Source organism: Mauremys reevesii, linkage group 2, assembly GCF_016161935.1.
Source record: "Mauremys reevesii isolate NIE-2019 linkage group 2, ASM1616193v1, whole genome shotgun sequence".
Classification (NCBI taxonomy): domain Eukaryota; kingdom Metazoa; phylum Chordata; order Testudines; family Geoemydidae; genus Mauremys; species Mauremys reevesii.
In genome coordinates, this window is record NC_052624.1 from 103,551,833 (window position 1) to 103,565,060 (window position 13,228).

The 13,228-nt window shown below is 44.9% G+C and overlaps 1 protein-coding gene across 8 annotated transcripts in view; it reads right to left on the reverse strand.

Moving 5' to 3' along the window:
- Positions 1–13,228, reverse strand: part of DDC (dopa decarboxylase) — a 93,103-nt gene that overhangs the window by 53,750 nt on the left and 26,125 nt on the right. For all 8 annotated transcript variants that reach the window (XM_039525212.1, XM_039525214.1, XM_039525215.1 and 5 more), the window contains 2 exons: positions 5,418–5,552; positions 3,557–3,700 (listed from right to left, as the gene is read on the reverse strand). In XM_039525212.1, coding sequence (XP_039381146.1) covers positions 3,557–3,700; positions 5,418–5,552 — 279 coding nt within the window. The remainder of the gene's footprint in view (positions 1–3,556; positions 3,701–5,417; positions 5,553–13,228) is intronic.

Genomic DNA, 13,228 nt, shown 5'->3' on the forward strand with positions numbered 1-13,228 from the left:
GGGCTTGCTCCAAGGTGCTGAGTGCCTTCAACTCCTGCCAACTTCAGTTCCTCTCAGGGGTCATTCAGCACCTCATGGGATTGGGCCTGTTTGTCAATAGCCTGTGTAACTCAACTGTTTTAATTTGCTGAGTTATAGCTGTGCTTTGATTTTTTCAAACATCTTTTGGAATGGAAATATACACAACTTTGAACTTGGGGAAAGCAAATGAAAACTACGGCTCTGGCCTTGCTCCCAGCTTTTACTATACGTTGTGCTAAGGGCACCAATGAATAAATTGCTAGTGCTAAAAGGCATCAGTGGTGGATATACAAGTTCAAAGATTCTTTTTTTTTTTAAATGCCAAACAGGTCTGATAACCAAACCTTACTTATTTGAAAAAACTATAACACTGTGACCAATCTATTTTAATTAGAGCTCCTGTTGCCTGTCAGGCCCAGTAAACACATGAGCCTGAATCTCTCCTCACTTATATTTCTATTAACTGTAATGGAATTATTCCTGATTTATACATGTACCTTTGAGAGGAGAATCTGGCCCATAAAACACAGGGTATTATTTTCCTTTTCCACCCTCCCTATTAAATCATTTTTGCTCAAGAGACTGCATGAACTTAGAGGCAACCCAGATCACTTATGTCAGCAGAACTTTAGCGCTTGTGTGCACAGCGCTATGTCGGTGGGAGACACTCTGTCTCAGACATAGTTACCTCCACTCATTGAGCTGGTTTTATTAAGTTGAAGGGAGAGCTCTCTCCCATTGGCATAACACGGCTAACGAGAGATCTTACTGTAAGCTTGTAAGTGTAGATATGGAAGGATCTATATGCTGTCACAAACTCTTTTCCGTCAGGGTTCCTTTTGCAGAACTTTCTGCTTTGACACTGCAGCTCCCTCTTGAGAGAAAGATCAGTGAAGAAGAGGTGAGTAATAAGGTGGTGGAAGGTGTTTCCTTAGTAACGTGCGTATCTTTTTCACAGGAACAAAATAAAATAGCCCCAAATTACTCAAAAACAAAAGAACTTGAAGAGCAGAAAAGGGAGCACGAATGGGGTGCATGGGCTACTGCCCAGTATGAGAGAGAATGAGCATACCTTTTCAGTTAGGAGGCCAGCAGTAAGGATAATGAGATCTCATCTAATCCTCGCTGAGATGTTTTATGTATACAAATAAATGGAAGGGCTGACACTGGCCATATTAATTCAGGCTTAGCCTATGCTTCCTTTCAAGGCTTGTATTGCACAGCAAAGTAACCAGTGGAGACAACATACAGTTTAAAAAAAAAAAGACACCCTTTGTAACAGTGTCACTGAATCTGTAAACAGATTATTTGATTTCCCTTTCCCACAGCTGCAAAAATTAATAGATGGTGAATATTTATGAGGAGAATTCCATTGTGGGTGTGTAGATGAGGTCTGAGCAACAAAGCAACTCAATTAACTTTCTGATAGCATATGGAGAGATGATGCAGAATTGCAATGTGTGTACGACATGCAGAAACAAAACACGGAAGCATGCTGTTAAAAAAAAATCAGAACAGCCTAATATACTTGTTAAACCAAACCAAACCAGCTAAACTTTTGCACTGCATGTAAAAACTGCTTATATGACGTGCTGTGCTGTATTTGCCCCAGTGGAGGGAACTGAGATCTCCATTACAAATGCATTTCTTCTGCAGCAGGTTCTACGGCACAAGTAAATTCATGTGAGCAGCCTTAGTGATGGTGCCTTCATTTTGGACAAGAGTCTTATTTCCACTAGAAGGCAATTGGTAGAATTCACTTGGTCATCAATATTATTCAATTCCTTTTCTCCAAGGCAAGAAAACAGCATCCCCCTACACTTGTGAAACATCTGTTGTGCTCATGCCAGGGTCTTTTAACATACCACAAAGTCAGAGCCCAAGGCAATCAAAATAAATCAAACAAACAAACAAGCAAGCAAGCAAACAAAGGATAAGATTTCCAAAAGTGTCCAGTGATTTAAGTTTTAAGTCCAATTTTCTAAAGTGACTTCAGACTGACTTTCACTGACACCTAGGTTCCTAAATCACTTTTGATAATGGGACTTAGAAGCCTAAATCACATAGGTTCTTTTGAAAATTTTACCTTAAGTAAACAGAGAAGACGAAGTACAGGCTACTCTGAATCAAACAAGACTGCTCTGAACAGAAGCTGTGTAAAAACAGTATTGTGGGCTTGCACATTTGTAGTCTTCTAATAATTTCCATATCAAATTTCTTCAGATGACAAGACAGGTCTTTTTCTAACTGCCAGCCCTGTAGACTCAACTTGGACTGTGAGAGCCAAGATGGGCTTTACCCTTCGCTGCCACCACTACTGATAAAAGTTCTACTGGCCATATTACACTCTCTGTACATAAACCTGTACAGCTCCATTGTCTTCAGCAGATTTGCACACTTATAAATTATTGGAAATTAGCAAACAATTTTGTTGATGCATGATAACAGACTCCAGTTCAGTCTCTCAGCGGTATTAACTCTTCAGGGCTAACAGGAGAAAAAATGTACTAAAAACTTACTGTAGTTGAAAGTGATTGAATGATATTCTGAATTTACACAAGGAACGGATCCTCTGAATGAGAAAGTGCTATTTTTCATTAGTCACTCAAAGTGACTACACTTTAAAAAGACACTGTATTCAATCTGAAAGATCACATGGTATGAACACTGTTCACTATGCATGAATTCTGATGGGAAAGGAAAATAATGTAAAAGTCAATAGTGGTGACTTACAGCTCATTACTGACATTTGTCGTCTTATTGAAAGGTGATACAGTCTCTCTCTCTCTATCTCTCTCACACACACCCACACATCCACGCACCCACACACCCACACACACACCCCGTCTGATATAGCCTCAGCTTGCTGACATTCAGGGCACACCATGAGGCTTATTTATTTGCTGAAGTAGCGCTGAGTTTGGTGGTCTAGGGAGGGGTTCTGACTGTTTGCTGATATTTAAGTTTGACATTGTGTCATTTCAGGTGTTGATTTTATATTTTTTTTGACATGCACCTAAATGCGATCCATAAACTCAAAAATAAATACACACATTTGTGACAATTGCAGTTTGGAAGTCCAATGTAAAAGATTATAACATAATATTTCAGGACAGAAGAAAGTCAAGATATTCACTCACATCAATCCACCTGTCTAGTCTAACATCCTCCCCCCTTTAAATGCATCTTCTCTCTCTGCTTTAGTTCTATTCAAAGACACAGCCTCTATTTGGCAATCCATTATACACACCAGTTGCTATATGTGCAAAGAAATGTCTTCTAAACCTCCATAGTGCCTAGAGAATTCAGTTGTTTTCTTTTTCTTCCCTGCCCCTTTGCACCCATTTAAAAAGAAGAAAAAAAAGACTGTATGCAAAGTTCATGTACTGTGTAGAAAATTCATGCAATGTTCATATTCTAACTAGTGTGCAGATCTATACGTTCCTACATTACATACAGTATCATCTGGTCATCTTAAAAGTGGCCTATCAGATGCAGTAAATCCACAGGTAAGATTGTTAAAGCCAGTACTTACAAAGAATGGGATAAGACCAGCAGCTCTGTCTTCATGCAAAACTTTCTTTAGGGCTGATCCACAAACAGTGAATTTATCATCTGAAGGGATATTTTTAATCTTCACTCCACCAATTAATCCTGCCCTTTCTACTGATGAGTGGGCCTGCAATTAAAAGGGTGGATTTTAAAACATGAACCTTCCACAGAAACCTGTTTTTAATTCTAACAAACCACATGTAATATTTTATGAGATCCACAAAGCAATAGAATTGGGGTTGTCCATACTAAAATCTCTAGTCAATGAGAGTTGTGCCCTCTTATGCCAGGACTTAATCCTGCTACACATGACAATATTCATTTCCCAGTATTTACTCTGTGGTCTACATCCTGCATTTACTAATGTCAATGGCAAACTCCCATTTACTGCAGTGGCCCTATTTCTGCAATGGAATTTTCTTGAGGGACAATGGGTTTGATAAGATGCAAAGTATCTTGTGCAGGAACGCACTTGACATGCTTTTAGCCTCCCTCCAGCCCCGTCTTGCACTGTGTTTGTCTATACATGCATTGTCTCCCTCACAGGAGGCTGTTTTAGTTTTTCATTCCTTTTGGATTACTGAGCGGTGGGTCACACAGGTCTGTTCTTAATGCAGAAGGAGCGTTGAGCTCAGCTTTGAAAGGTCAGCCATGTCTTAAGGCGAATCCTTCTGCAGACGGAAAATCCCCTGACCTTCAGCAGGCACGGAGGGCTGTCAGTCTCCATTTCAGATCAGCCATTTACAACAAAAAGAAAGACAAACAATGGGGCTCTGCTTAGTAGTACATTAGACTTAAGGGGCTGTGTCTGGAAATCTGCACAGCACATGCTCTAGAGCTCCAAAGAGAAAAAGGGCCAATCGTATCATGGCTTTTAAAAATCATCAGGATCCTTCCCCACTTCTCACTTCCTGACTGTTCCCACACATGGCCTTATAATACGCCCCTTGCCCTCTCCCAGCAAAGAGCAGGTGCCCTTTTAAAATTACATTGTTTCTTAATATACAGGGATGGTAAAGTCCAGCAAAACCTGAAGTCTGGCCTTGTTAATGCAGTGTAACCAGTGGATTAGTTCAAACTAAATATCAAGTAGTGGGAACATTCCTGCTATCTCACTGACATTTAGATAATAAAATGTCATATTTATTGGAAGAAGTGACATTGCCTGGCCCCCTTTGTTAGGATTAGCCGTTTTAAAATGCAAACACAGCTGAACTGGAAAGCCAAAGTTTGCTTTCATGCATGGTAGAAGCTTTTCATGATCCTGGCCATGCTGAGAATTCATAGTTTAAGTAAATCTGCTAAATACTGGTTGCAGATAGAAAACAGGGATTATGTTGGGCAAACTTGGATTGATACACTCAGATTTTAGTAGGCTTATTTTTAAACCAACTGCAGTTTTTTCAGGTACCAAGTTTGGTATGTTTATAACTCATGCAGTGCAGCTTTTTGTGTGTCAACATTCAAATCAGTTAGTTTATTGGCCACACTTACTCATGTTGATTAGCACCTTATTCCACAAACAATATGTTCATCCACTACAACGGGATTCTTTGCAGAGTAAAATAAGTACTCAGTGTGAGGAAGGGAGGCAACATTGGGCTGTTAATCTGTAACACATAGTACAATGCTTTCACCTGTTGTTATTATTTATTGTTTGTATTGTGGTAGCGTCTAGGAGTTCCAGTCATGAACCAGGACCCCAATGTGCAAGGTGCTGTACAAACACAGAATGAAAAGATGATCCCTACTCCATAGAGTTTACAATCTAAGTAATCTGTATAGCAGGGTGACTGCATTTTTCAAGTAGAGTAATACCCAGTGTCATTTTTAGATGTACTCACCTGATCAGATGCATAGGCCACCAACTTGCTCATGATGTCTGCCGCTGTTAATTCTGGGTTTTCTGATTGGACACGTCTGATTGTTTTTGTTCTGGCAGCAAGCAATGTAATCAAAGTAGCCTCGCTGGCACTGCCCTGTGATGGAGAAGAGAGACTCCATGGGACATAGTGAAGGAAGCTTCAAAACCAATGCTACGTATTACGTGAGGGAGAATTACTGAAAACAAAATGTTGCATGTTAAAGATCTGCCTCAGAGTGAAAGCTGTACAAAAATAAATGGTACAATATGGAATCATTTGAGAACTCTTATACCACATGCATGGTAAGAAGCATTGCTACAAGATAGACACAAATGTGCACCTAAGATTGTGTCAGAAAAACTGTATATTATGTTTAAGAAACTGTGCAATAAATTTAACCTTTGCCTCTCCTTTCCTCACTCTTCTCTTCATTTTCTATGTTTGGGTGATTTAGGCTCCAGTCTTGGAATCAGTTCTTTACAAGCAAACCCCTGCACCTTTGTAGATCCCCACTGAGCACGCAGGCACAAGGATCTGATTGCAGGAAGAGTGTCCCCATTCAAGAGAGGGACCAGATACTGATCATCTCCATTACATCAGCATAACCCAGAGTAACTTTCCATTAAGTTGCTTTGGATTTAATGAGTGTAACTGAGATTGGAATCTGACCACATCTCTTATTTCTGTAAAGCACTATGAAAATTGTGGCACCGTAGATTATTAATTATAATTTCCTGGGACAAGAAGTTTATTGTTATAAGCCATATACTGACCAGAAGAGAACTCATTAAGCATAAAGACTCTGATTCAGTATCTCTAGCTACCTTACTAAAGATTTGATAAACACCCTCTATCTAAAGTGCACACATGAAATAAAGAATCATCAATGAAATAAAGAATGGCCAATTGGCATCAAGAGATCCTTGGGTCTTATTACCCTTAACTCTCACCCTGGGCTCAGGCCTAAGGACCCAAGGGCCAGCCACGATCTGTATCTTATGAACTTTTTAAAAAAACTGCAAACTTGCTCCCATTGAAGTCAATGACAGTTTTACCATCAGCTTCAATGGGGGCAGGATCAGGCTCCAAGGATTTGCCAAATACAATTCCACTTTGAAAATGTCTTATCTACATCCCCCTGCAGTAGGGTTGCCAACCATCCCGGTTTAGCTGGGAGTCTCCCGGAATTAGGCTTGATCACCCAGACGTTTTCGAAGCCAATCCAGGAGATTTTAGGTCGCTAAAAGTGTGGTGGCACAGCGGGGTTACGGCAGGCTCCCTGCCTGCCCTGGCTCTGCACCGCTCCTAGAAGTGGCCAGCATGTCTCTGCAGCCCCTAGGTGCAAGGGGAACCAGGGGGTGTCTGTGCACTGCCCCCGCCCCAAGTGCTGACTCTGCAGCTCTCACTGGCTGCGAACAGGGAACAGCGGCCAGTGGGAGCTGCGGGGGTGGTGCCTGTGGGCAGGGGCAGCGTGCAGAGTCATGTGGCCACCCCTGATCCTAGGAGCTCCTGTCAGACATGCCACCGGAGGTAAGCGCCGCCTGGCCAGAGCCTGCACCACCACCACCCTCGCCCCAGCCCTGAGCCTCCCCTCCTCCCCCCCCACACCAAACTCCCTCCCAGAGCCCACACCCATCCTGCATCCCAACCCCCTGCTCCAGCCTGGAGCCCTCTCCTGCACCCAAACTCCCTACCAGAGCCTACACCCTCTCCTGCACCCCAACCCCCTGCCCCAGCCCTGAGTCCCCTCCCACACCCAAACTCACTCTCACAGCCTGCACCTCAAACCCCCTCCTGCACCCCAACCCCCTGCCTCAGGCTCAGCCAGGAGCCCCCTCCCACACTCCAAACCCATCGGCCTGACCCCCCCAGCCCAGAGCTCACACCCCCTCCCGCACCCCAACCCCCTGCCCCAGCCTGGTAAACGTGAGTGAGGATGGGTGAGAGCAAGTGACCAAGGGAGGGGGGGGCTAGAGTGAGCGAGTGGCAGGGCCTCGGAGAAGGGGTGAGGCAAGGGCAGGGCCTGGGGGAATGGGTGGGGTAGGGAGCAGGGTGTTTGGGTTTGTGCGATTAGACAGCTGGCAGCCTTACCCTGCAGGGGTGGATTAAGGCAAGCTTCTTGGAATCCAGGCCCCAGGGTCAGCGGGGTGGAGCACCGAGGAAGGTGCAGACTAGCAAAAGGCAGCTCAGTGCACATCTGACTGCTCTGCTCTGGTGTCAGGGAGACAGATCAAGGATTCGGGTCTGGGAGGAGTAAGGAAGATCTCTCCTTATGTGAGGAGTGGAAGAAAGTCTTTCCAGTGGTTATAACTGTATAACTCTCCACCTTCTTTAATGCCAATCTGCTTACAGGTTTTGATGGACAGATCTGGGTTCTTCTGGATCCTGCCACCCACTCAGCAGGGTGTATCTTCTTTATTTTTTCCTATGAATTTATTTGGCAGTGCCTCGACCCACCTCACCCCTTCGTGGCAGGGTCATGAGGGCAACTTGAGAGGAAAACTCTAACCACAGGGTAACACCCACTTACTTGCCAGATAGTTGGAGACTTCCAAGAAATAATACAAGCACAATAATTATATTAAGCAGGAGTCAAATATACATAACAGGGTAAAACACTATTTTTAGGGTCACCGGTGCCCACGCTGCTAATACCTGTGACTTTCCCCAGTCACATGACTTGAGGTAGCAAATGTAAGGTTAGTGTCCCATTGGTGTGCGCACTTTGTTGGGGCCCTTGATGACCGATGACCACAAAATTCTTCTCTGCAGTGGTTTATCAGTGTGGCTGACTGGGTTCAGTACAGCCCAAAGGACTCACAACTGGGAGAAGGTGGTAAATCCCTCCACAGGTTTAATATACAGCAGGTTACAAACTCCCCAAACCCTTACTCCCTGGCTTGAGGACACAGTTCAGGGAGTAGGGGTCCCCAAAACAAATTCCCTGAGTGACTAACTAAAAGATGGTGCACTCACAAACTCCATGAATGATCCTCAGGTTCAGAGATGACTCTGGACTCCTCGGTCACTGCAGAGGGGCTGATCTCTGCAGGCAGGGATCCTCTTCAAGCAGGAATCAGGCTGCTTCCCCTCACCACAAAGGGGTGTAGGGCTCAAGGTGCAGCTTACACAACTGTACTAAAATCCAAACTGTAGTTTCCTAGCCCAACATCCAGACACACACAGCAGGCAGCAGCCCTGGACTAACAGCCAGAGCAGAGCTGACCATGTGGTGACTGGTCTCACCTAGGGAGCTGCAGGGCTAACTCAGCCTGGCTGGGGAAGTTTCCCAGCAAAACTCTACAAACTGGGAGTCATCAGTGGAGAGGGAAAAGCCCAGCAGAGGGATCTTGATTTCAGGTCCCTAGAGGCTAGTTTTCAGAGGGATCCCTGCATGGAGGCCTGGGATTCACCAGCTCCCCACACAGCCAGTCCTGCCCTTGCCCTGGCTAGCTCCAGACTGACTCAAAAATGGCTTATCCCATCTCACTCCCTATTGGTTGTTGGGCAGACTCTGAATTTGCCTTGGCTCCCCCTGAGCAGCCAGCAGACAGAGCCCCAGGAATCTAGGTAATCTCCTTGGGGGTTACACAACATTTTTGCTGCAGCCAGGCCCCATTTCATTTCAGTCCCATAGCAATGGGATTTACATGGCTCCCCATCACCATAGCATCTGAGCATGTCACATTCTTTAATGTATTACCTTTGAGGTAAGAAAGAACTAGAATCCCATTTTACACATGGTGAGACACAGAGAAACCAAATGGCTTCTGAAGTCACACAGGAAGACTCGGGTGGAGCATGGAATTGAATGCATGTCTGAGTCATAGACTGGTGCCCTAATCACGGGACCATGCTTCCTCTCTCCGTTCATGCTTGGTCCTCTTCCCAATCTCCCAAAAGCCATACTCTTGTCAAAGCATAGGTGATGGCTGCTCACTGAATAACTCTTTCCCAGCAGCCATTCCAATGAAAATAATTAACACCTTCCTCTGCAAGAAGGAGACCAGCTTTTGAATGGAGGAGAAGACCCACCAAATTCACAGTCTTTCCAAAAGGAGAAGGTTTAGGAGGAAGTTAGGGAGGCTCAAAAGAAAATAAACCACCCTATCATTTTGGTCAGAAAAAATAGGTATGGAAATGGCCTGGTTCCCCTAGGGCTGGAGATAAAGCAATGCATTGGTGCAGGCAGGCATGGGCCATGTATACAGTAGCAGGTAATTTAAATTTTCTGCAGAGAACATTTGTCTAGTCTTTCATCAGGCCTTTTCTTAAGAAAGGCATTTCTGACGTGCTTATCACAAGGATATTTAAGCACCCATGGGACTACTTTTGAGTGTCTCCAGGTCTATCGCAGTCTCCAGCCGTGAAAAATCCCTGGTGGTGCTGCGGGGCTGCTGCTAAGGCAGGCTCCCTGTCTGCCCTGGGTCCACACCACTCCTGGAAGCGGCCAGTACGCCCCTGTTGCCCCGGTGGAAGCAGAGGTGGGGGGGAGCAGGAGTCCTGGCGTGCTGCTCTTGCCTGCAAGCACTGCCCCTGCAGCTTCGAGTGGCCAGGAATGCGTGGCCCATTGGCCCCTTCTGGGGGCAGCGTGGAGCCGGGGCAGGCAGGTAGCTTGTCTTAGCCCCTCTGCACTGCCGACTGGGAGCCATCTGAGGTAAGTGCCGCCCAGTGGGAGCCCACATCCCAACCCCCAGTTCTGAGCCCCTCCCAGAGCCAGCACCCATACCACTTCCTGCACCCCATGCCCCCTCCAGCACCCCAAGCCCCTGCCCCAGCCCATACATCCTTCTGCACCCAAACTCCCTCCCAGAGCCCACATCCCCTCCTGCCCCAACCTGGAGCCCCCTCCTGCACCCAAACTCCCTCCCAGAGCTTGCACCTTTCCCCCCCACCCCACCCCTCTGCCCCAGGCCCAGCCCAGAGCTCCCACACACACTCCAACCCCCCTCCTGAACCTCCACCTGCTGCCCCAGCCTGTTGAATGTGAGTGAGGATGGGGGAAAGCAAGTAACGGAGAGAGGGAGATGGAGTGAGCAGAGTGGGGCTTCGGGGAAGGGGTGGGGCCTTGGGGAAGGGGCGGGGTAGATCCTGGGTTGCACTTAAATTCAAAACATGATTTTGTGTGTAAAAAGGTTGGAGACCACTGTTCTACATTGTTTTCAGTACAACGTGGTAACAAGAGTACAGAATTGGGCTTCAGAAAACCTGGCTTCAAGCCCTGGCTCTGCCACACATTTGCATCATCTTTGGTCACTTAAACTGTCGTTTTCAAACTTGGGTGCAACACAGTTAGTCGGCTTTAGCCTCTCTGTGCCTCAGTTTTCTTCATCAATAAAATGGGTAAGAACGTGTAGAAACATTCAGTATCTTTTAGGCACTTGCAATATTTAAGGAGCGGTCTTGTTCCTGACTAGTTAGTTTAGGATGCGACAATGATTAAAGCACTAGCTGGAGACCCAAAATTTAAATCTGCCAAACCTATTTATAATTAGCTAATAATCACTTTTTCATAATTAAATTGATGCATGGAGAGCCTGATGGGTTGTGTAAGTAATGTATTCACTTTGCTCTTAAGTCTTTTACCAACAATTCTGAAAAATATTCCCTTTGTTCTCTAGTTCCTTGGTTGTTGCTACCAAAATCGTGAATTCAGGGTTTGTTTGTCCATGCCAAGGACTGTGGATTGAGTGTGTGTTTGTTTATCTGGGGGCTTTGTTTACTTTCAGAATTAAAATCCCTCTCTTTGCAGAAGAAACAACCTTTGTAATACACAAGGGAAATGAAGTTTTTATCTGTTTATATAGAAGGCAAAATTGAGTTGCATACGTTGCACGTTCACACAAGTTCTAGTGAGAAGGTTGCTTTCTATTCTTGCTCTTTTTAAAAGCGCTTTTTTTTCTTTAAAGCTACACTCTATGCTAAGTGAACAGTGATGATACCTTCCTTTTATTGCAAGCAAACAAAGGTTGCCATGGTGAGCAGGCTCAGGAGACGGAAGAAATATTGGCGAGAGCTGATGCTCGTGTCCACCAGAGCCCTGAGCTGAATTTTTTTTTCAATCTTTTGGCTTTTTCAAGTGTCACCTGGTGCACAGCAAGAAAGTGTTTTGTATTGATCTGGGCTTTCAAATGTAATTAACAGCCAGTTTTCACAGGCTTAGTTTATATAAAACTGCAATAATCGTTTGGTGTTTGCATCAGGAATGATTGGCAGCTTCACATTCACATTATCTTTGCCAAGCCCTCTCTTACTTGTATCATTATTGTTTCAAGAGTGAGAGGATCAGCAGCACAAATTGTCTCATCTCAAGCGGCAGCACGAAGCTCACTTTCAATTCCTAAATTTGAACGATCCTCGGTATCTTACAAAATTACAGGCCATCAAGAGTTGTCAGTTGGGAAGGGCGACATTTGCTGCTGATAAACAACAGCCATAATTGCCTGCTGTCGTCAGAACAAAATTGATGCTGTTGAGACCCATGAAGAAAGGTTGGTTTCACGTACATGCAAAACGCAGAGTCATCCTAATGTAAATACTCCTAACACAGCTAACAGCACTGGGGTTGGAATGGAATAACTCTGAATTTACACTGGTGTAAGTGAGGACAACACAGTTGAGCCGAAAATCTTGACTATCTTTAAGTAATTGTGTTAGGTATATTTTTGACTGAGGAGATCTTATGACTAGTTTGACAGACCCAGGCCAGTGAGGTACAGGAGTCTGGTAGAGGGCAAATATACTGGTCACTGGATGAGTAGTTTTCTGTTCCCTAAGTGACCAGACCAGGGGCTGCACTAGAGTAATTTGGAACCTGCTAGAACCAATTAAGACAGGCAGGATAATTAAGACACCTGGAGCCAATTAAGAAACTGCTAGAATCAATTAGGACAGGGTAGCTAATCAGGGCACCTGAGTTTAAAAAGGACCTCACTTCAGTTTGTGGCGTGCATGTGAGAAGCTGGGAGCAAGAGGCACGAGGAGCTGAGAGTGAGAAGACATATTGCTGGAAGACTGAGGAGTACAAGTATTATCAGGCACCAGGAGAAAGGTCTGTGGTGAAGATCAAGAAGGTGTTGGGAGGAGGCCATGGGGAAGTAGCCCAGGGAGTTGTAGCTGTCGCACATCTGTACCAGGAGACACTCTAGACAGCTGCAATCCACAGGGCCCTGGGCTGGAACCCAGAGTAGAGGGCGGGCCCAGGTTCCCCCCAAACCTCCCAACTCCTGATCAGACACAGGAGGAATTGACCTGGACTGTGGCTTCTACCAGAGGGAAAAGTCTCTGGGCTGTTTCCTGACCCACATGGTGAATCTATGAGGCAAGCAAATCCGCCAATAAGCGCAGGACCCACCAAGGTAGAGGAGGAACTTTGTTACGCTAGATACTAGTGAGTTTGAAGGGAGAACAAGCATTAATGGAGAAGCTTCTGAAACACAACATATTGTTACACACACATACAAACCAGCAGGTCTATCTCTGTAAGAGGCATTCATTGCTGTCTGGATTTTGTTTTTTGTTATATGGGAAATGTAACCAATATTCATTTAGCACAGGGGTCAGCAACCTTTCAGAAGTGGTGCTACAAGTCTTCATTTATTCACTCTAATTTAAGGTTTTGCTGGTAATACATTTTAACGTTTTAGAAGGTCTCTTTCTCTAAGTCTATAATATTTATCTAAACTATTGTTGTATGTAAAATAAATAAGGTTTATAAAATGTTTAAGAAGCTTAATTTTAAATTAAATTAAAATGCAGAACCCTCCGGACCGGTGGCCAGGACCTCGGCA